The 23,459-nt window shown below is 39.8% G+C and overlaps 1 protein-coding gene across 1 annotated transcript in view; it reads right to left on the reverse strand.

Moving 5' to 3' along the window:
- Positions 1–682: 682 nt before the first annotated feature.
- The window catches only part of rfx7a (regulatory factor X7a), a 47,835-nt gene continuing 25,058 nt past the window's right edge, over positions 683–23,459 (reverse strand). The window contains exons 3-9 of the mRNA XM_067440414.1: positions 10,155–10,240; positions 9,840–9,962; positions 9,536–9,656; positions 8,167–8,247; positions 7,782–7,989; positions 7,309–7,604; positions 683–7,217 (exon numbers count right to left, since the gene is read on the reverse strand). Coding sequence (XP_067296515.1) covers positions 3,780–7,217; positions 7,309–7,604; positions 7,782–7,989; positions 8,167–8,247; positions 9,536–9,656; positions 9,840–9,962; positions 10,155–10,240 — 4,353 coding nt within the window. The 3' untranslated portion in view covers positions 683–3,779. The remainder of the gene's footprint in view (positions 7,218–7,308; positions 7,605–7,781; positions 7,990–8,166; positions 8,248–9,535; positions 9,657–9,839; positions 9,963–10,154; positions 10,241–23,459) is intronic.

Genomic DNA, 23,459 nt, shown 5'->3' on the forward strand with positions numbered 1-23,459 from the left:
GCCTGTCTGAGCAATCGGATTTCAACAAAAATATCTTAATTTGTCTTCCGAAGATAAACAAAGGTCTTACGTGTGTTGAACGACATGAGGGTAAGTAGTTAATGACAGAATTTTCATTTTTGGGTAAACTAACCCTTTAATTTAACCTAAGTTCTTAATAATAATTGATCAACCAAAACTGTACATGTCTAATGGATTATGTGTAATTATTACATAAATGTCTAAATAAATTATACAAAATTATATATATATATATATATATATATATATATATATATATATATATATATATATATATATATATATATATATATATATTCAATTATTATAAATAGGCTAGCTGAAAGCCAGACAATTTGTCTTTTAAAATGATTTGCTATGTAGTGACATTCAATTTAAAGCAGACTCTTGGGAAGTGATTTGTCAGAGGTGTCACTTTGCTCACAGCTGATTGGTTTAGTTTTGGTTTGAGATCTATTATCCAGATTCCAGAACATAACCTTGCCTGGAGCAGGTTAGTTACTAAAACTAAGACTAACCTGCTTTTGTCTTAGTCTTACTTTTGGAACATATAATAATTTTCAGCCTAAAAAGATTGCCTTAAAGTTTTAGATCCAAGTGATTTCATCTACAGACAGAACAACATATCTGCAATACTTTACAAAATGTTTATTGGTTTTTAAAACCACTTAAAAAATCTCAACATTAGTAAGCACTTTTAATACAAAAGAATAAAGAAAATCTTGCAGAAACGTCATAACAAATGTATACTACCATTAAGAGTCTGTACATAAACAACAACAACATTAGGGAATAGCAAAGGTAAGAAAGAAAGACACGGGGAACGGTAAATTTGACCAGGTCAGTAAACAATAGTCACAATTCTGACCTGCCTCTTCATTAATGTAGAAATAGTAGTGCTTGTTGAAAAAAACTAATGTTCACATACATACTTTAAGAGGAAGGAAATATTACATGAAGACATTTTAAAATAAAAAAATAAAAACAGGTGAACTTCCTTCTGTTGTACAGAAATACTTATAAAGAGTGTCATGACACTTATGTACAGTGATTCTGAACAAATGCATATTTACGATTTTGATAATGTAATGAACGTTTGCTTATTAAAATGTTCAGTTTAATTCAACATTTTAATTGCTTTCTCTCATTTACATTTAAGTACTTCTTATTTTTAACTTGAAACTTTTTTTTTGTTCTTCAAAACCGTATACCGAGGATTCATGTACTGCACTGAAATTCTCAAAGCCAAAGTTCATTGAAGAAATTAGTGCAATAAAGGAACCACAAGAACTTTGTGAATTTTCAGTTGTTACATTTCCAGTGTTAACAGCTAGATCCCTGTTAATAAAAAAAGAAAGATATGCAATTTTGTAATATAAAACCACAATAAATATTTTAAAATCCATGCTATATTCCCACACAAATGCACTCATATGCAAAAAAAAAGCAAAAAAAAAAGCAACATGCTATAAAAAACTGGAAGCCAATTAATAATAAATAGAAGATAAATCAATGTTTGAAAATGAAACACACAAGCTATAACTATACAAGAGATGTCTAGTTGTGTAAACTATTAATTGTAACAATAAAAAAAAGAGAAAAGAAAAAACCTGTTACGGACCATTGATCACTATTATAATGGTCATATTGTAAATATGAATGTTAGTCAAACTGGTAATACAGTGGGTTTTTTTTTCCTTTTATAAATGGAGCTTATTTACAGAGAGTCACAAACAGAAGTTCAATAGTCCACTTTCTTCATCCCATAAGAATCGTCCTGCTACAAATACCAGAAGTATTACATCTGACATGTTCTGTAAATAAATAAAGTTCAAGTGCTACAGTAGTCTTATGCAAATGACACTATGTATTCACAAAACAAATTCCCTTTTCAACCCCACAATCTTGGCCCCATTTCAACCTGGGTGACATTTCCACAAATTCATATTAAAACATGCACCTTAAAAGCTGGGGAAAGAATTAAATTTGTCATACTAAAGTGGTCATACTAAAAAAGGTAGAATTCCTTCAACATGTTGTTCAGTAACTCAAAAAACTTGTCTTTGGTATGGAAGTAAGGCTAAGATGGACTTCAAAAACTACCACACTCAGTAACAAAGTGTATGCTCTGATATTTTGTAAGCAGTCTACCAATCAAGTGCATCAGTACAAAATGGTAATGGCCATTTGAGTTAAATGTCTTCATTCCAGCTTTAAAATTAGCACCGAGTTCATTTATTAGTAATGTGATCTGGGTAATTTCAGTTTCCTGATGTTTTTACAGCTGGTACGATATTTTGATTAAGGGGTACAGGCTCTTTAATAGTGCATGTTATAAAAGAAGTTCCTGAATGAAGTGCTCAAGTAGAAAACAGTCGTTGAAAATGCCAAAACGAGGCATGTGCATGAAAGCATATATATGTTAATGAATATCATTTATGCAAACTGATAAATGACAAGCATCAATTGGGGAAAATTCACATGAAGTCAAAATGTGGCTAATCATCTATTTCTTGGCCTCATAAATGCATAGTTGACAATAAAACAAACATTTGGGATAGGTTTTGACAACTGTCCTATAATATTTTTTTACATTTTTTTTCACACATATAATCCGCTTTGGCATTTGGTTTTACCAGTTACCCCCCACCCCCGTTTTTTCCTTCAATCTCTTCTCAGCCATATTCAAATTGCAAATGCAGTATAAAGGTGCCAGCTAGTGCAATAACCAGTGCCATTCATATTCAATGATTGTATATCTATATAAAAAAAAATCCCAGCCTGTTCTGTGGGATAAAAAATCTGAATGATTTCTTTAAATCTAGAGACTGGGGGAAACTTGAGATGCAGCTCAGGAAAGCATATTGCAAATATTATTATTAATAATAATAAAATCATAGAGTCTATTTAGTTAAATATTAGCATATATAACTTTAAATAGCAACAGCGCACTCATTTATTCCCTTTGAACATCATTAATTAGCCATCTAACATAAGTTTGTGCAAGTAGCTGCATACTTCCCAATTGACAGTGGCAATAAGAATGAATCTGCAAATATCACAACTTACTTATTGCACACAAGTACAATTTTTTAATGTGAACCAATAAGTTATTACTTTTATAATTGCCATATTTTTTTATATTAAGCTTTACCTGAAAGCTTTGTGATCTAATGTGATCTTCCCTTATTCTTTGTTTGCTGAAGGACAATAAATGTTACAGTAATATGTTCAAAGTTCAATTATTATGGTTTACAGCACATGGAAGCACTGCTTTTCTTTACAGAGTGAAAAAGCATATACAAAAATCTTTCTTTAAGAAAAAGGGTTAAAAAGAAATTCTTATTTTTCAATTTTCCATACAATGCCCTTTGACTGCAAAATGTTCAAAAGATTATATAAAAGTTGCGTAAATTAATGCACAAAAGTGTAGAGCATAAAAAGCTCTCTGATGACTTCTTATGTAAAGCGCTGAAGCGTATTTTCTTTACAAAATTGATGGGAAAGAGGCGGCAAAATGTGACAGGACTCCCCAGTTAAACTCGCTTGCACTAACCATTGAGACAAAAACCCAGCAATTTTGAAAGCGCAATAATTTCTGTTCAGCCTGGCACTTTAATATGGACCTGTATCACGACGTCCAGGGGCTTACTGTAGTATATGGTTCACAACAATGAGATGAATACATACATCGATGCGATTACGAAAATACATACATAGAAACCTATACAAATATAAAAACAACACAAAAGCACAAATTAACCCAACATTTCCACTGTTGCCTGGTCTTTGCTCTCCAGCCAGTCAAAGCCAGCAGAATTCACAGTCTCGCTGCAAATCTGTTGAAAAAGTGGGTCATTCTTCAGTTCTTCCAGTGTTGAGTCTTCATATTGTCCTTGCTGTTGACTTGGATCAAAAAGAAGGTTTGTGTCCAATGTATTGAAGTCATTTATGCCACCGGTGAGTTCAGAGGTTATTCGCATATCGCTGTGAAACTCTGAACCCCCAGCACTGAGCTCTGATCCTTGACCAACAAGCTGTGAGCCTGCATTCAAGCTTTCCTCATTTAAAAGCTCTTTGACAGTTTGGTCTAAATCCAGTGGTTGCTGGTGCGGATGTTGTTGGAGGTTTTGCTGTAGAGGCAACAGCATGGCCTGACTTTGCTGTTCCTGCCCAAGGAGCTGCCGTCTGCCTAAGTGCTGTTGCTGTTGTGGCGGCTGGTGCTCCCCTGAGGCTGATTGTGCTTGGCTTTCGTCTACAGAGAAACTCATCTGCTCCTCCCTGGCATTTTTCATGAGGTAACCAGGCTTCTGAGACTCAAAGGCTGATGAACAAGGTGAGATCAGAGCTTGGTGGCTGGCACTACCAGGGAAGCTGGGCACTGTGGTGGTCTCCAGAATCTGGGTGAGATTCATGCGGGCAGTGTAGTTGGACGGCATGTTGTTGATTCCGAGGCCACGTACCGAGTCATCTCCATCGCCATCCATTTTGCTGATGAGGACATTGGTGATGTTTTTGGTATTAATCTGACGGCCTGATTGCATGGGTAGAACCTCAGACTGCATCATCACGGTAACTGGAACGGACTGACTCCTCTGTGCCATGCTGCTGACAGTTGCATCAGGGTCACTGTTAGAAAAGATGCTTAGCACTTCAGGTGTTACAGGTGAATTGAAAGGAGACACCACAGAGTGGTGAACATTGGGAGCTTGCGTCCCACTCAAGTTGCGCTGCCTGACTGCTGGGCTAACGCTGCGGCAACGAAATGCTCCAGACCCTGAGGAGGAGGTGCTGGATTTATTGTCAAGGGGTGCTGGCACAGCAAAACCCTCTTTCTTGTTGATGCTAGTCATGCTTGCCACTTGCTGCTGGACAGGTGAAATGGGTGTCAAGCGGCTGATATGAGTGTCATGATGTCTGCTTTGCGACTGACAGGTCTGGCCCGGGATGGCAAAGGCGTGAGGCTTTCGAAAGTGGTCATCTACCAGGTCTTGGTAGCTGGGCAGAATGCTAATGCCATTGTTAGAGTTCCCACCACTGTTATTATTGTACCCACTGTTCATCCACTCCAGTTTAGTCTTATCTGGATGCGTTGCCATTGGCCTTTGCATTGGCTTGATAGGGCTCGGGGAGACCGTACTTCCGTCGTGGTATCCAGTGATGCTGGAGTTAATCGGAGTAAATGCAAAAGGGTTCCTGCATTCCACTGGGCTGGGTGGGATACTACTACTGCAGTTGGAGTGTGGCGTGCCAATAGGTGTTTGTCGACTACTTCCAAGAGCACTGTCGACCGGAGTAGTGGGAGCTAGGCGCAAGCAGGGGCTTTCATGCATCAATCCCTGGCCATTTCCCATCATCTCTGAAGTGGGAGTAGGGGTTGGAGTGGGTGTTTGGATTGGGGTGCTGCTGCTATGAGCAGAGCTGTAGTACAGGGTGTTAGTCTGGAGGGTAGACATTATGGTAGTCTGCATGGTTTGATGCTGGCCTTGCAGAGAAATATCTACACAGTTGCTGAAACTTTGCATGCTATTGTTAATTTTCATCTGCTCTTCCATTTGTACAAGTTCCTCGACAATGCTATCCTGGGTCATGTCATCATCATTAAAGGGGTAGTAGCCAGCGTTGGCCTGGGTTCCATAGTCACTCATCTGAGCCTGTGGGTTGGCAGGAGAGGCTTGAGCAATTGAAGGAAGATGCTCCATTACTGGGGTGGACATTTGCTTTGGCTCAGACACCATTTGCTGACCATAAACTTCTTGATGCTGTTGAGTGCCATCTTGTGGCTCACTATCCCAAAACACACTCTTCAGTTCACATACTGCAGTGGAGTCTGATTGGTCTAGAAGCAAATCCTGTGAGTTTTTTGTTACTTGTAGCAAAGCTTGACCTGGAGCACTAACAGTACGGGTGACCTCAACTCTACTTCCGATTCCTGTTGAAGATCCTTCCCATCTCCCTTGGGAGATGCTTCGAGGCCTGCTAACAGTATGAAACATGGTATTCCCTACTGATGTATCCTGACTTGATGTAGAGGTGACAGAAGCTCTATAATCCATTACTGATGAAGCTCCTTCCCATCTTCCCTGGGTGATGCTTTGTGGCCTGCGAATTGTCTGGAAGCCAATATTCCTGACTGGAGCTGTAGTTGCTTTGCCTATGGCTGTAAGAGGTGCACTTTCTGGCCTGATTGGAGTACATGATCTTGGAAATTGCGCCATCATTATTTCAGACTTCTGTTCGTCAGATCCACTGACTGGTAGCACAGAGATGTGGGCTTTTTTAACAGGCGATGGGCTCAAATCAGTGCATAAGCCAGGTCTCTTGTGAGGGCTCTTGGATGTGAACACTACATCTTTGGGTGACGTCACAACTGGTTTACTGCTGATTGACTGAGTGCTGCTTATGTTCTGGTACAAAGTCCTTTCAGTAGTGTTAGACATATTATTGCTGCCAGCAGCCAGAGTATTGGCACTAAGGAGTGTCCTCCCATTGCATTTGGTCCCTATGTCCAATCCCAGAGAGCCCTTGTGAAGAGGATTGGGTAAGCTAGCCACTCTGGGTTTAAATGTTCCTGACCGTTGTATACCACCAACAGAATCTGGAGTGGTTGCCAGCCTACTAGTACCACCCTGCTCTTGACCACTTCCCATTATGGCTTCAATATTTGTTTTAGTGTCGATGACAGGCGTTGTGGTTGAGCGTCCTGATCTTGCCAAAACAGATGGCATTGCAGCTATAGACCCACTACGAACACGAGTAACTGGCTGTGGATCATCACTGAGGCTGGCAACCCCAGCAGATGCAGGTCTGACTTTGTTGCTGGTAGGGGTATCTACTGGTGTGCTGGTACCACTGCCATTAGAGCCTAGAGATATGGTCGTCATCTTGACAACATTGACTGAACTGACGTGCGGAGTCGACATTACTGTCTTGATGGGGCTGTTGGTGATAAGCAGGGTTGGCGAGCGTAGGGATATGCCACTAGAGGCAGATGGTTTGGGCAGGATTTGGGCATACCGGTGTCGGGCTGACCGGTCGCTTACAGGACTAGCTGAGATGTTATGAGGTGTCTTGGGGCACTGCTTAATTGGCTGCACAGACTGCGTAACCACTTGAAAGTTTACAGGAAGAACTTTGCTGTCTGCAGCTGCCATGGGAAGAGGGCTAGGAGACATTAACTGCTTAGTCCTCTGAACCTGGAGGAATTACAATAATGAAAAAAGAGAAATGTCAATTAAAAATAGGTGCTGATATAAAATGAATGTGAACATTTGTGACATAGTTTACCGTGATGGGGCTGGACATAGCTGCGACCACAATCCCAATAGGTTGTGGCGAAAGAAGGGCAGGACTTCCACAAGGTATGCCTGTCCCGGGAGTTAGGCCCCCATCTGCCCTCCTGGCCTGAGCTTCAACAGGGAGTGGAGAGTGCAGTTTCTGTTCCTGCTGCTTCTTCTGTATTTTCCTTTGTAGCTGCTGTTTGGCATCTATGGAGGGTGAGACCAGGGTTTTAACCTGAGGCTGGAATGAGAGTGCATCAGCTGTGGGAGCGAATGCAGATGACTGAATAGACATCTTTACTCCTTTGGGGAAAAAAGAGAATCAGCTGTAGTTATGATGACATTAAAAAATAAATGAAATACATATTTCCACAACATATGCACTTATTTCTAGGTTTGTCTTGTATTTGTTAGCCACAAGGTGGAGACATTTCCAAATGTAGGTGCATGGAATGAAGTGCTGAGCATTTCCAAGTTTACCTGAGGGGGAACCGGTCATCACAGTAAGAGCTGCCACAGACTTAGTTCCAGTGTAGTGGCTGTTCAAAAGAAACCGAGCCAGATCTTCAACGCTGTCAAACTGACGACTCAGCACTTTCTGTGCCCACTCGCACACCAACCCACATGCGGCAATGCGCACCTCGTCTTCTGCATTGGATAGTTGACCAGTAGGTTCAAACACTTCAAACTGACAAGGAAAAAATCAGCAAAAAATGTTTAGGCTTTGACAGAGGCAATTTTTAGGTATTTGAGAGATGTCTAATATTAACATAATGGTAAGAGTGATAAAACCGCAGCAAAACCGAGGTAAGACAAGAAAATAAACAAGAAAAGAGGAGTTAAAAAACAAGTAGTAGCAACTCACCCCATCACCTGATTTGTGAAGATCTAGGTTGGGAAGAGAGGGCATGTGTACAAATGTCTTCTTCCTAAGCCCACTATAGCAATATGTTCACAGAAGTCAAGGAAAAGTATGTGGATGTCCACATATCAAAAACATACTGAAGATCAATTATTTGTTAATTGATAACTGTTTATCAACACTGGAATTAAAACATTAACTTTGTTTAATCTATGTCAACATGTAAGGCTAACAAAGTGCCACAAGCCATGCGGGGCAGAGGTGTTGGTCACAAGTAAAGACTAATCACAGTTTTCACACCGAATAAAAAATACAAAACAGTGTATTGACTGTAGAGTGTAAAGAAGGAATCTACTCTCTTTTGTATGAAATATTTACGTAAGAAAAGAGACATTATGTAGATCTACATTAGGTTTCGATCTCAAATGTACCTTTAAATAACATGTCACACAGCTTAGAATGAAAGCTGATATATTTGCCAGATATATATTTTGTTCCTAGATGTTCACTGTGTATGGTATTACATCAAACATGACCTTCACAAACCATAAGGATATGGCAACTACATTATTGTTTGGAAAAATCAATCATCAAAAAGCTTAGATACAATTTTTGTGCATAAGAAAATACAAGATGCCCTTTGCTGGAATGAAAGAAAGGGTGGCTTTCTTGGGCATTAGAGTTAGTGAGGATTGGATTTCCGTTGCAGTAGCAACCGTCAACAAAACAAGCATGGTTTATTTCAGTGACGCACCACTCTGAAATTAAAAATAATATTCAAGCACACAAATGCACTTTCAACCCTGCCTTACCTAACTCTAAAATAACAATGACCACAGTTACGTAACACAATAATTTGGGAGATTTGACGTAACAGCTAAAGATATGTTGTTATGTTGCTTACTTTTATGGTGTATTTTTTTAACAAAACACTAAAAAAAGATTAATTTATATCCATATCACCTATCAAATCCCCTCAAAAACAGTCAATTAACTTTACCAGTGAATTCGATTTTTTTCTTTTTCATTTCAAAATCAAAGTAAAAAATTAAGTTAAAAAGGTAGCAATACTATAGTCTGTACAACCTAACAGAGCACAAAAGAGAAATTATCTTCACTGTAGGACGAGGCTGTACAGATATTAATGATCACTTTGCTGAATGTCTTTTGAAGATCAGCATTTGGCAGCCAATCTCAAAACTCAAAGTTTATTTTGATTTGATTTCTGATCTATATTTAGCGGCTACATGAATTACAGCAACAGATGTTTTAGTACACAGAGTTCAGGGACAGCAGCGTGTATATATATGTGTCTGCTTTGGGGGACTGGGAAAAGGGAGGATAGAACTGTTACAAAAAGTTCCATTGAAGGATATTTGGATTTGCCTCGCATGCCAAGTCGACGTGCTTTCATGTTGGGAAAGACGTTCTTCATGATCTTTCCAAAGTCTGCAGCACTGAGAGCGTGATGCCCTAGGCTATCACAGTAACTCCTGCAAAGCACACACATGTAAAATAAATGAATGACATTGCACAGAGACCACTCACAGAAAAACAATACAACAGCATCTCTGTGCTTGCTGAAGTACATTATACATCGACATTTTCAATCTCGCCAAACTGGTTGAGTTTTAAGTGTATGGAGAAAGCTAGATGCCACAGGATTCCTGGCTTACTTGTACTCGTCGTAGACTTCTTGTTTAGGCAGTGATGTTTCAGGATGCTCCTCAAGATGGTTCCGAATCCAGCTAAATGCATGCATCTGCTGGGTACGACTTGACGACATGGAGCTCTGCTCACTAAGAGAAAAAAATGAAATAATGCAATTTGAATTAAAGAATAGTTGCTAGCCACAGATATTATTTTGCTGAATGTTTTCTTCATCCATTAGCTAAATGTAGTATGGAAGATGATAAATGCATAAGCCAAGAGTTGCATTGCCCTCACTTTGCATTTGGATGCAGTTTAGTAGAACACATAAAATCACTCACGTTTTCTCATTGCCATTGCTGGGTCCAGAAGGCAACTTGAGATAGAGGTAGAGTTTTTCAATGTCTGTAAGCTTCTCCACATCTTGCTGCAAAGCAACAGAAACACAGAAGATGTGTGCTCAATATAAAGCAGTTATAATGGTTCATGGTTATAATGGTTATCATGAAATACTGTAAAAAAAAAAAAAATTATAGTGGCATGACAGCATTTTACTTTCTGTTGAGGTCACAATAAAAACAAGCATTTGAGTATAAGAACCACACAGAAAGTTTAATAAGTTGGACCAAATAATGGACCAAAAACAGTTATTTTTTAGAATATACACTGCTCTCAACTACTCAAAAGTTTGGGACTGGTACAAATTTTGAATGTTTTGAAAGAATGTTTTGTTTCTCTAATGCTCACCAAGGTTGCATTCATTTGATCAAAAATTAAGTAAACCGTAATATCGAAAAACCTTTTTTAGTTTATGCATTATTCCTGAATAAAAATGTATTAAATGGGTGGTTGCATGCGATTTCACTTTTTTACAGTTACAGTGCTGAAAGTTCAATGCAAATGGAGATATTGTCTTTTAAAGTTATGGCAGTTTATTGCCTACAAAAACGGCCGGTTTGGACTAACAGCGAGCTTCTTCCTGGGTTGGTGACATCATAAACCCTTGCTATTAACTTAGACACTGCCCCAGATGTGACTTCTGCCCGTAATGGTAAGGACTGTGGCGTTTCCGGAAAACCTGCGCTTAGCACTTCAGCCAATAAAAATACATGTAACTACATTTGGCCATCTAACCAATCTAAGACCATTGCGCTTTTCAGAGGGAAGCAGGAAGCAAATGAGCCGTTCAAAGGACAGTGGAGACAGTGGTGTGGAATAAAAGTCAAATATTAGAATAACACTGCATTAAAAAAAGTGTTAAAACATGTTATACTGCGCCCCATAAACACATCCAAGCCTAGAAAAAAACACGGAACCACCCCTTTAAAAAAAAAAAAAAACACCAAACTTTTGAACAATAGTGTATACAGAGGGGTAAATGTGTGAACATGGTCATAATAACTGGACAGCATGTGATTCTTTACTGTCTGGCACGGAGGAGCAGTGCTGAACGAAGGGGGAAATCACAATGTTTGAAAGGCATCAGGGACAGTGTCACATGACCTATTCTATCAAAATGATCCACTGACTATTTAACAACAAAGTAGTAAATAAATGTAAATGTACTCTTTTTCTACAACACAATCATACAGACAAATGTGTGTATTAAATAAAGATCTGTTTATCTCTCTTACAGCTGTTTAGTTACGTGTTAGTGAAGTGTGTGTGCACTGAACAGCTCTTCAAAGAGAATGTGTAAGATGTTAGGGTGGGGCAGAGCTGATTTAAATTCTGCCCGAGTAGAGAGCAGAAGACACAAGTCTCTCGCTCCAGGTGCTGCCTCCCATCTCCACACCGACTCTTTCTAACTCACAAACGTGTTTAAACCCACAAACATTCGTCTTTTCTAAAGCACTGTTAACATAGCTGGGATAGAGATATTATAGTGATTTTCAAAATGTCTTCTGCGCCTTGCAAACGTTGTGAGCTACATGCAAGAGTAAAAACTCTTCGGCCTCTAGGCAGCAAGCCGGGCCGAGATCTGCAGGGCTGTGAGCAGTGAATGAAAATAAACAGACTTCAACAGGATTGTAAGGTATAACCCTAAACAGGAAGTCATCCAAGGTAAAAATAATCCCGAAGAATACCTAATCCTTTAGCGATCAGAGCAGTCGGTTAAGCCCGCATAAACAAGCCTTTGTTTGCATGGTGTCTGCCTCTGGGAGTAATGGAAGTGGGGATCTTTAAAAGTCCCACAACACCACACCACTACACACATTTGGCCAAATTACCTCCTTGGAGTAAAGGCCATGTGAAAATAAACAATATAAACAACACACAGCTTATGAAACTTGGGGAAAGACTGTCAAGAAATGCACCTATCAGTGTCACCTAAACTTTTCTTCATCAGTAATGGCATCAACACTCTCTGCTGATTCTCTCGCCCTCCCCTTTCCATCAGATTCTAAGAATAGTTGTCTCTCTCTGTCTTTTCCATTAGTCTCTTCGTTGCTAAGGGTTGATGGCTAGCAAATAGCTAAAGTTATCAACCAGTGAGCGCTGTTAGTGTTAACTTTGGAGAGGGGTAAGAAAAGTAAGTAAAAATGGCACGAGAATGCAGACGTCTCGGAGCCAAGTGGACAACCCTATTTAAGAGAGGACTTGGCATGACTTTTTAAGGGTGGACAAACATAACATAAGCACACGGAAAACAAAAACAGCACACACACACTATCATACAAAGGTTTGGAGTCTGTACGACTGTTCTAATGTTCTAACTAAAGCTGCATTCATTTGATTAAAAAATGAATACTGTGAAATATTATTTCTATTTAAAATAACTGTTTTCTATTTAAATATATTTAAAAATTTGTTTTTTTTTTCTGTGATGGCAGAGCTAAATTGTCGCATGATCCTTTACAAATCATTCTAATATAATAATTCGCTGCTCAAGAAACATTTCTTGGTATTAAAATGAAAATAGTTGTGCTGTTTAATATTTTTGTGGAAACCATGATATATGAAATAATAGAATTAAAATATAAATCTTTTCTAATCTTCTAAATGTTTTTACTGTCACTGTTAATCCATTTAGTGCATCTTTACTGAATAAAAGTATTAATGTCTTTTTAAAAACGCATAATTAAAGGTGTCATGAACTGGCATTTAAAAAAAAGTATACTGTTGTCTGAGGTCAACTTATGAGGGTTTGTGTGGTTTTTACATTCAAAAACATCATAATGAATACGTAATAGGCTATTTTCTACACTGGTTTTGAGGCTCTCTCCTGTACACTCTGTTTTTATGGGCGTGCCGCACTGAAGACTTGGAAATAAACGCCCACGGTTAGGATTGGATAAGTTTTGCATATTTAATGAGCTTTAGCTTCCTCGTCAGTACATGTGAATTGTTTTGAAAGCGTGTGGAAAAACAGCAACCAGAATGAATCACTCACAGGACTTGCAAAATGTGTTTATCAAACAAACAATGATTTATCTTTCATCTAATGATTGATGATTGGAATGTTATTTTTTTATTACTTGGCCAGCGTCTCTCTCTCTCTCTCTCTCTCTCTCTCACACACACACACACACACACACACACACACACACACACACACACACACACACACACACACACACACACACACACACACACACACACACACACACACACACACACACACACACACACACACACACGCCAAGTACGTTGCAGACAGCATGATCAAAACTTCCACAATTGGTCAAGCCAAGAGAGTGAACAACGCACATCAATAATTTGTAATAATAATTTGTTACATTTATATAGCACTTTTCTAGGCACTCAAAGCGCTTTACATATACGGGGTCATCAACTGGATGATGCGACGGCAGCCATATTGCGCCATAACGCCAACCACACACCACTGATTGGTGGAGAGGAGACAGAGTGATGAAACCAATTAGGAGAGGGGGATGATTAGGAGGCCATGATGGACAGAGGCCAATGGCCAAATTTGGCCAGGATGTCAGGGTCACACCTGGGATATATTAATGACCACAGAGAGTCAGAACCTCAGTTTAACGTCTCATCCACTATACTGGGATGTTAGGACCCACACAGACCCCAGGGTGAGCACCCCCTGCTGGCCTCACTAACACCTCTACCAGCAGCTACCTCCCAGTTGGTCTCCCATCCAAGTACTGACCAGGCTCAGCCCTGCTTAGGTTCAGAGGGAAACCATTCTTTGGCTACAGGGTGATATGGCTGCTGGCAAGAAAGGAATGTTATTTTGGTAGCCTGTCTGGAAAAGACATAGCTCCAGGACATTGGGCTTTGCGAGCCCTGGCCCATTCATAGAGTCTGATCCCGAATCGCAATGAACCAACAAATAAAGGATTATTCAGCCTTAGACAGCATGCTAAGGTATGTTCGGTTAGATACATACACATAATCAATAGCTGTCAAGCGATATGTGACAATGCGATGCGATCACTTTTTTAAAAAATTTTTTTTACTCACATTAGTATGTTGTATAGAAGTATATAATATCATCCAGTCAGCAAATCCAGTATCTTGTTTACAAATGAATCTGGGGTGAAATAAAGGAACAAATGTGCAATGTCTTCCCCAAGCAAGCTGGCAATTCATTAAAGGGGTACTTCAGCGCTGGGAAGATGAATCTGTATTTAAACTGGGTCATTAATGTAGTAGAAATGTGAAATTATTTTTTTAATTTGGTGCCTTCTAGACTGAGAAAAGACAGAAAATGTATTTTTGTCTCATGGGGATGAAAGACTACAATTCCCAGAATGCTTCGCTGCCCTGTGAGGCCATTCCCAAAGCCACCGCTACTGGATTACAGTGACTGAGATCGAGTTGCCGCGTGAGTCTCACAGCAGACTCAGATTAGGAGTCGGATTACATTTAACGTCATAAATGAGTTGATGAGCTCTCGTGATGAGAGCTGAGGTAATCGCGACCACATTCACGGCATACATTCACAAGGCGTTTTCAGTTCATGCCTTTGGAAGCTTAACTGTCATAGAAATTAATTTTAGAAGTTAAAACACTTACATTGCTTAGCATCCGTTTAAATTAATGCCTGTAGCTGAGCTGTGCTGTGCTGTAAGTGTGATCTCCATTCCCCATGCACGAGTTGAAAACATGCAGAAATGGCTCCCTCTGCTGGCTGTAGTCTTTAGGCTCTGGGCAAACATTCCTCTCGTGATGCAAATATCGTCAATTTCCGTCACGAGAGGAATTTTTCCAGAAATAAAATGCATAAATCTCTCGTCTCAGGGGGATATAAGAGGGGGGAGCAGGATCATTTGAATATACTCCAGGGTTTCTACTGATACAAAGCCATATGCTAATAGCTGAAGTAACCCTTTAAAAATAAAGGTTATCCATGCATTCATAATATTGGAATCTGAATGCAGCTTATAGGGCATGTTTATTGCTTAGATGTTCCATCCGGTTTAGCTCTATGTAGACCTATGTCATGTCAGGTACGAGCCGGTCGACAGGGCTACAGAATCAGGTGTTATTCTTTTTCTGTTGAAGAAGTGTTTCACCATACAATGACGTCAAGGTGTGCTGGGCCTGGTGTCAATAAAAGCTTCTTTTTTTTTTTTACTAAAAAGGAAGTTTTCAGTTCTGAAACTTATAAGGATATTCATATATTACCATCACTTTTTATATAACAAATGGTCAAGGAAAATTATATTTATCAAATCTTGACCCCTTTAAAGTTTTGATCTGTATTTTACAAAAACATTTTAAAATAAGCCAAAATGAAAGACTCATTGTACAATGTACTTTTTTTTTTTTTTTTTACTTTGTCAAAGGTGTTTTTTGACATTGACAAACAGGTCATGATAACGTTAGGAAGAACCTGTAACTGATCAACACTTTAGTTCATTCATGCAGGTGTAATGTCCCCTGGGTAGTGTGCAGACTTCTTACTCAGCACTACTGAACCTACTAGACATGCATGAATAACTCATGCATTAATCAGAAGGACTGAACCCACGTCGCCCAGGTCTTACTGACAAGCCTACAGAAACTTATCACAAGCAAATTCTTCCTGGCAGGATGCTGGAACAATTAAATACTGGAACAAAGTGATGATTATTCAGTAACAGTCAAGAACTCAAAACAGTGAGTGGGCATAATAGGTGTGTCCCTATTCGCATACTTGTGCACAATTCTATGATGTTTTTACATGCACTTTAAATACCAGGATGATGCACTAAATTAACGGGGGGAAAAAACGAAGTGTGTGGAATGTGTGACACTTCATGCACTTGACTTTTGCAGCTTTAATAACATAGCAGAGGGGAAGGGCCAACCAGATTCTGATGTTGAATGACAAAATAGTTCATACACTACATGGTAGAGTACATGGTGCATAAGTACATAGTGTATAGGTGCCTAAAGTGCATCATTTGGGACACAACTAATACATTTAATTATTGTACAATACCTAGCATGTTTTACATTAACCACTTAAAGGGATAGTTCACACTCACAAAAATATTTTACCCACCCTTGTCATTCCAAACCTGTATGTCTTTGTATCTAATATGGAATAAAAAAGAAGATATTTTGAGGAGCATCTCAAGTTTTTTTGTCAATAATATTAAAGAACAATGTTTTTTGGAACCCACTGACTTTCATTGTAAGAACAAAAGCAGTTCCAAATATCTTCCTCTATGTTCCATATGCCAGTTTTTAACAAATCAAACATATAAACTGGTTTGTTATATATAGAAACCATAAACACAAAGTTGAATGATCATTCAATTACAGTTGACATTGTTTGCTCTGAAGTTCTAATGTACAAGGTTGGCCAATATTGTCTGAAAAAATTAAATATGACAGAATGTTGAAAATGTATTTATGTATTAATTAATTTAAAAATAAATTGTATTGATTGATTGATTGACACTCTTAGTAAGATAAATATGGGATATGTTAAACAGCAGGGCTCTGTGGGCTACTACTATGGAATGAAAGTTTCATGAGAGGAGGCTGATGCAAGACTCAGCGAGAGCTGGCAACATCCTGCAGAGGTCAACAGCGGCAGTCTAGAGGAGGAGGGGGCGGATAAGGACAGAGGAGGTGAGCAGCGAACAGGAAACAGTCTTATATCTAGAGAGGATTTCACATTACTTTTACTTTGAGGGGCCTCACAGACCACTGTAAATTCGTCTTCCCCTTATATGTCACCAAACACAACTCAAAACATTTAAAGAAAAATTGAATAAACCTTGCCATAGTTAAATAACAAGAATTCAGTTCCATGGACATCACATACAGTGATGAGTCTCAAACACCATTGCCTCCTCCTTCATATATAAATCTTGTTTGTGAAAAACACCACGGAAAAACAAGCGATTCTCAACATAACGCCAACTGTGACACAATCGCTGGGATCATTAATATGTACACGCCCCCAACGGTGTAGGTAAACCTGCATCATGTGAGGATAGCGAAAACGGCAGATCATGGAAATAAATGTTATGATCCAGGCTTTGCGGGGAATGTGAGGACTTTTCATACCCTTCCCACAGATAAGGTCCTAACGTCACCTTCTTCCCCATCTTAGTTGAAACGATAGTCATTTGACAAGGCTTAGTCAATTTGTTAAATAAATATAAATGTTTGAGAACTGAAGTATGATTATTTTGCAGTGGGTGAGTAGTTAACATGACACTGACTATTTTGAGTGGCCTCTACTTTGTTTGGCTAAAGGAATTGACTTTTAAATCAGTACTCTACTGTCAAACTGTAACGTTACTGTACAAACAAGATATTTATGCGTTACCCAGTTCAGTTTGGGATTCAAAGTTAAGAAGCTATCATTGAAAAATCATTGTCATGACAGATGGTATAGATGTGTTAGCTGTCATTGAGCCGCGGAGTGAAACAGCCAATCAGAGCAGAACTCTGCATTAATATTAATGACCCTTCCAAATAAGGCAAAAACAGATCATTACATCCTAGTGACAATTTCAAGGGCTGTAAATGGACCTGTAAAACTGTATCTGGAAAATTTTTGACCATAAATAAGCCACATACCCTCTATTTAGATATCAGAGAAAATTTTTAAACATTGTTTCAAATCATTCTACGTCACCTTTAATGGTTGTAACCCTAAGCCCTACTTCACCTAATGTGAACTTTCTTTGATTTCTCAGTCATGTAGAAACTGCCCCTATATTACAAAAATGAACATCTAAATCAGGGGTCTCAAACTCTAACAAAAAAAAAAAAAATTTGTGGCCCCCTACCTGACATCAAAGTTTGTCCAAAAACGTCAGATTTTAGCCTAGAATCTGAGGAATCTTTTAGGATTTGCTAAATTTGTCTCAGACGGCCAAATCGTGGGCAAAATCGCACAGTGTACACCCGGCTTTACTTCGCGTGCACGTGTGTGTGTGTGTGTGTGAGAGAGAGATAGAGAGAGAGAGAGAGAGAGAGAGAGAGAGAGAGAGTTAGCTTGGCCCTCCCTCATGCAGTATAATCGGTTGACACCGCATGATTGAAAGGAACACAGGCTGATCAGACAGTCTAAACGAATGTGGTGTAACAGCGCTTAGATGGCCAATCAAAGTAGGCGGGGTTTACATTCTCTTTTGGCTCGTGCAGTTTTCACACACATACACAGACAAGCGCGTCAATCTATCGCTTAATGCCGTTGCGGAGAGAGACTATTCTTTCCGGTGAAATCCAACAATCAGAACAAAACTAAATGCACACACACACAAATGCACACAAAATGCAATGTGTCCATGCTCTTAATATATATAATCATTGATGAACATTTTAGTGAAGAAGAAAACTATATGAGAGCGGATTAGAACTTGGGACATTTGAGACTTTACCAAAAGTCTACTATTAGACCACTGAGAAACTCAAATATAAGCAGCGGATGTACGTATTTAGTCACTCATGCGTAGAATCCCGGGACTAATAGTCCCAAATAGACTATTTCCCAACTGAAATTAGACCTAGAATTTCGTTCAGTGTTCTGTTTGATCTGGTTACGGCCTTGCTTTTAATTAGTCTATTATTTTAAATAAAAATATTTACACAATGATTTAATTTCATGATTCAATGATTTATTGATGTAATATATATATATATATACACACACACACACACACACACACACACACACACACACACACACACACACACACACACACACACACACACACACACACACACACACACACACACACACACACACACACATGGGGGCCCTTGTCAAAAAATTAGCATATTGTGATAAAGTTCATTATTTTCCATAATGTAATGATAAAAATTAAACTTTCATATATTTTAGATTCATTGCACACCAACTGAAATATTTCAGGTCTTTTATTGTTTTAATACTGATGATTTGGCATACAGCTCATGAAAACGTCAAAAAATTAGCATATCATGAAAAGGTTCTCTAAACGAGCTATTAACCTAATCATCTGAATCAACTAATTAACTCTAAACATCTGCAAAAGATTCCTGAGATTTTAAAAACTCCCAGCCTGTTTCATTACTCAAAACCGCAATCATGGGTAAGACCGCCGACCTGACTGCTGTCCAGAAGGCCATCATTGACACCCTCAAGCGAGGGTAAGACACAGAAAGAAATTTCTGAACGAATAGGCTGTTCCCAGAGTGCTGTATCAAGGCACCTCAGTGGGAAGTCTGTGGGAAGGAAAAAGTGTGGCAAAAAACGCTGCACAACGAGAAGAGGTGACCGGACCCGGAGGAAGATTGTGGAGAAGGACCAATTCCAGACCTTGGGGGATCTGCGGAAGCAGTGGCCTGAGTCTGGAGTAGAAACATCCAGAGCCACCGTGCACAGGCGTGTGCAGGAAATGGGCTACAGGTGCCGCATGCCCCAGGTCAAGCCACTTTTGAACCAGAAACAGCGGCAGAAGCGCCTGACCTGGGCTACAGAGAAGCAGCACTGGACTGTTGCTCAAATTTTGCATGTCATTCGGAAATCAAGGTGCCAGAGTCTGGAGGAAGACTGGGGAGAAGGAAATGCCAAAATGCCTGAAGTCCAGTGTCAAGTACCCACAGCCAGTGATGGTCTGGGGTGCCGTGTTTTATCAAGGGCAGGGTCAATGCAGCTAGCTATCAGGAGATTTTGGAGCACTTCATGCTTCCATCTGCTGAAAAGCTTTATGGAGATGAAGATTTAGTTTTTCAGCATGACCTAGCACCTGCTCACAGTGCCAAAACCACTGGTAAATGGTTTACTGACCATGGTATTACTATGCTCAATTGGCCTGCCAACTCTCCTGACCTGAACCCCATAGAGAATCTGTGGGATACTGTGAAGAGAAAGTTGAGAGACGCAAGACCCAACACTCTGGATGAGCTTAAGGCCGCTATCGAAGCATCCTGGGCCTCCATAACACCTCAGCAGTGCCACAGGCTGATCGCCTCCATGCCACGCCGCAGTGAAGCAGTCATTTCTGTAAAAGGATTCCCGACCAAGTATTGAGTGCATAACTGAACATAATTATTTGAAAGTTGACTTTTTTTTAATTAAAAACACTTTTCTTTTATTGGTCGGATGAAATATGCTAATTTTTTGAGATAGGAATTTTGGGTTTTCATGAAATGTATGCCAAAATCATTAAAACAATAAAAGACCTGAAATATTTCAGTTGGTGTGCAATGAATCTAAAATATATGAAAGTTAAATTTTTATGATTACATTATGGAAAATAATGAACTTTTATCACAATATGCTATTTTTTTGAGAAGGACCTGTATATAATATTTTATATATATATATATATATATATATATATATATATATTGAGAAGGCAAGAGAAGCCTATATGATCCATTTCAACAGAGGTGTTTAAGTTACCGGTAGAAAACGTTTCATTATAGACATGGTATAAATAAAAGATTAAATGACTACAATCGGAGTTCTTTTTCATCACCTCGTGTTCACGATCTACCTATGGGAAGGGCACCTGTACCTAACCTCTGCAGAAGCATCCAATAGCACCAAGTCTGGCTTAACAGATAGAAGCGTGTGCCTAATACCAGGTAAGGGGCCGCCCCTTACCAAAGTGCGTAAAGCACCTGCATGTGCTATCCTCAGTCATCATTTGCGACCTCAGGAATATTTTACACTCAGCTTGTGGTTTTACAGACTTCTCCAGCATAGTCTATCAGAGGTAACATTTTTTGTATCAGCTCCGCTGGACACGTTTGTCCTATCAAAACAGGATTAGCTGGCCTAATTACTGCTTCTCTCCTTGCTATTTTGCCCAGCTCTACAGCTGCCCGTTTGTCTGATTACTCATTTATTTTGTCGATGGCTCTTATCCCACAACGGTTACCTCCAGGGACAACCAGTTGCGTGCCTACCCGGCCATGTGCGGTGCCCTCATCGCTGCTAAGGATTTCCATCTCTTCTGTGTGGTGTGCAAAGGCCTTAAAGTCCCACTGAACCAGAAGTAGCGAGTGAGTTTTCTTTAGTGCTGTGATGCATTTCCAAGTGAAACGGAATATTGAATAGAGGGCAGGGTTATACTTCAGCGCTCCTCCTCTCCATCTCGTGCTCATAGCAGACGAACAGTAGAGGGGAGTGGTTACGCATTTTCAACTGCAAGCCGTCAAACTTACATCATCTGAGAAGAAATGCCGTTTCCAGACCAGAAGTAACTTTTCAGATTTAGATTAAAATGGCAAACCATTTTTTTCTGTGTATTAACTTGCACAGATAAATTGTTCACCCTAAGAGCTGTAATGCGTGCTAACAAAGTAAATAAGATCGATTTTGATTTCATGGGGACTTTAAACATGCTAAAGAAGCTATTGATTTATCCAAGGAAATTCTCCCCAAGAACCTCTGGTGTCGCAGACTCAGTGGTGATTTCGGTTTGTCCAACTCTGATGGGGAAAAAGGTGACGCAGGTGAGCACAAGGTGGCCTCCCACGGTGCGTCCTCTTTGAGCTGGGCCAACCAAAGTTACCTGGCTCTTTTCAAAGTCGTCTTTTATTTTATCGATGAGCCCCTCAGCTCAGAGGACAAGGACGATGCTGGCCTTCTCAACAGCTCGGAAGATGAGGATGCCATCCCCTCATCTGTGACCTTAATCATCCTTAAGATAGGGTGCTCACCCTCCCAAACCTGTTCTTCCCGGCAAAATGGATTGCTATTCCGCGTTCATCCACCAGGCCTCTTATTAAGCCTCACCTTGACTGTAAGAGCCCTCAACGTATCCTCACAGCTTTCTTCTCACCAGGCCGAGCTCCTGGTCGACACGGGGGGGGGAATTGGAGGGCCTATTCTACAGTCCCTTGTAACTGGTATCATATCAGTGATGAGCTTTCCACTTTTCACCCACCTCCTTTCTCCTCCACAAAGGATCAGAGGTAGTCCTTTATGTCTTGTGGGTTTACGTGGACAGAACTAGCTCTTTCAGGAGGAGCAACCAGTTTTTCCATCTCTTGGTCCCCCCGCACAGGGATCCTCATTTCCATTGGCTTGTGGAAGCCATATCTTTTGCATATAAATATAAGGGAGTGCAGCCTCCTGAGGGCCTCAGAGCACACTTCACTAGAGGTATGGCTCCTTCTTGGGCTCTGTTTATAGGAGTCTCCTTGCAGGACAGATGCAAGCTGGACTTCTACCCATACATTTGTCAGAAACTACTGGCTCGATGTTGCCAGGAACCCGGTAGCTTATTTTGTCCTGGGGTGGGCTCTTTGTAGACTCGTGCTCTTAGGCCCTCTACCCTTCTTCAAGCCTGGGCTGTCTAGCCCAGCATATTGATGTCACTAAGTACGTATCCACACCTGGCACCATAAATTGTCATTATGTGTGGTGTCAGGTTTATTCATGAATACATGTTACCACATGTAATTCACATTACTTTGTGACGTGTCATGCACTGTCTTTTTAGGTGACCATATTCTGGCTTTAAAGGGTTAGTTCACACAAAAATTCTGTCATTAAATCTGATTTCCAGAATGGCTGATTTCAAAACACTGCTTTGTGAAGCTTCGAACCGTTATGAATCAGTGTATTGAACAGCGGTTCAGATTGCCAAAGTCACGTGATTTCAGCAGTTTGGCGGTTTGACACAAGATGTGAATCATGAATCGAATGAGAAACTGGGGACCTGTCCATGTCTCCCATAGGTGGCAGTGATGCACGCGCGGGTTGATCCAAAATGAGCGGGTGCCTGCGGTCACCCGCGGGCGAGTCATCCAAAAATATTTTTAATGATATTCAGGTCGCGGTCGGTCAGGTCGTTTGAAAAAAAGATGCCAATTAAACCTTTGTAATTTATATAGTTGTGGGGTTGTCTGTGATCTGGAGTGAAGGGAAGCGGCTTCTATGATATTAGACTGCGTAGCCTTACTAGCCTACAATAAAAGAATAAAAGATTATGAATTTCAAACCTGAACCAAACATATTTTTATTCAAAGATCAACAGTCTGATAGTCTTTAGTCTGCCACAAAAAACACTACAATAAAATCATAAATTCAAATGTTATTGTGAAAAGAAAAAACACATTGACTGTTGTAAGTAACAGTGCGTGAATCAGACCTTTCTGTATCTGTAATAAGCTTAAACAAAAATAAAGAAATAGCCTATACTTGTGTAGTGAAATATTTTTTGTACAGTGCCGCGAACAATCAATTACTCCTGTACGCGTGCATCACATCAACG

Source organism: Pseudorasbora parva, chromosome 1 (genome assembly GCF_024679245.1).
Source record: "Pseudorasbora parva isolate DD20220531a chromosome 1, ASM2467924v1, whole genome shotgun sequence".
Classification (NCBI taxonomy): Eukaryota; Metazoa; Chordata; class Actinopteri; order Cypriniformes; family Gobionidae; genus Pseudorasbora; species Pseudorasbora parva.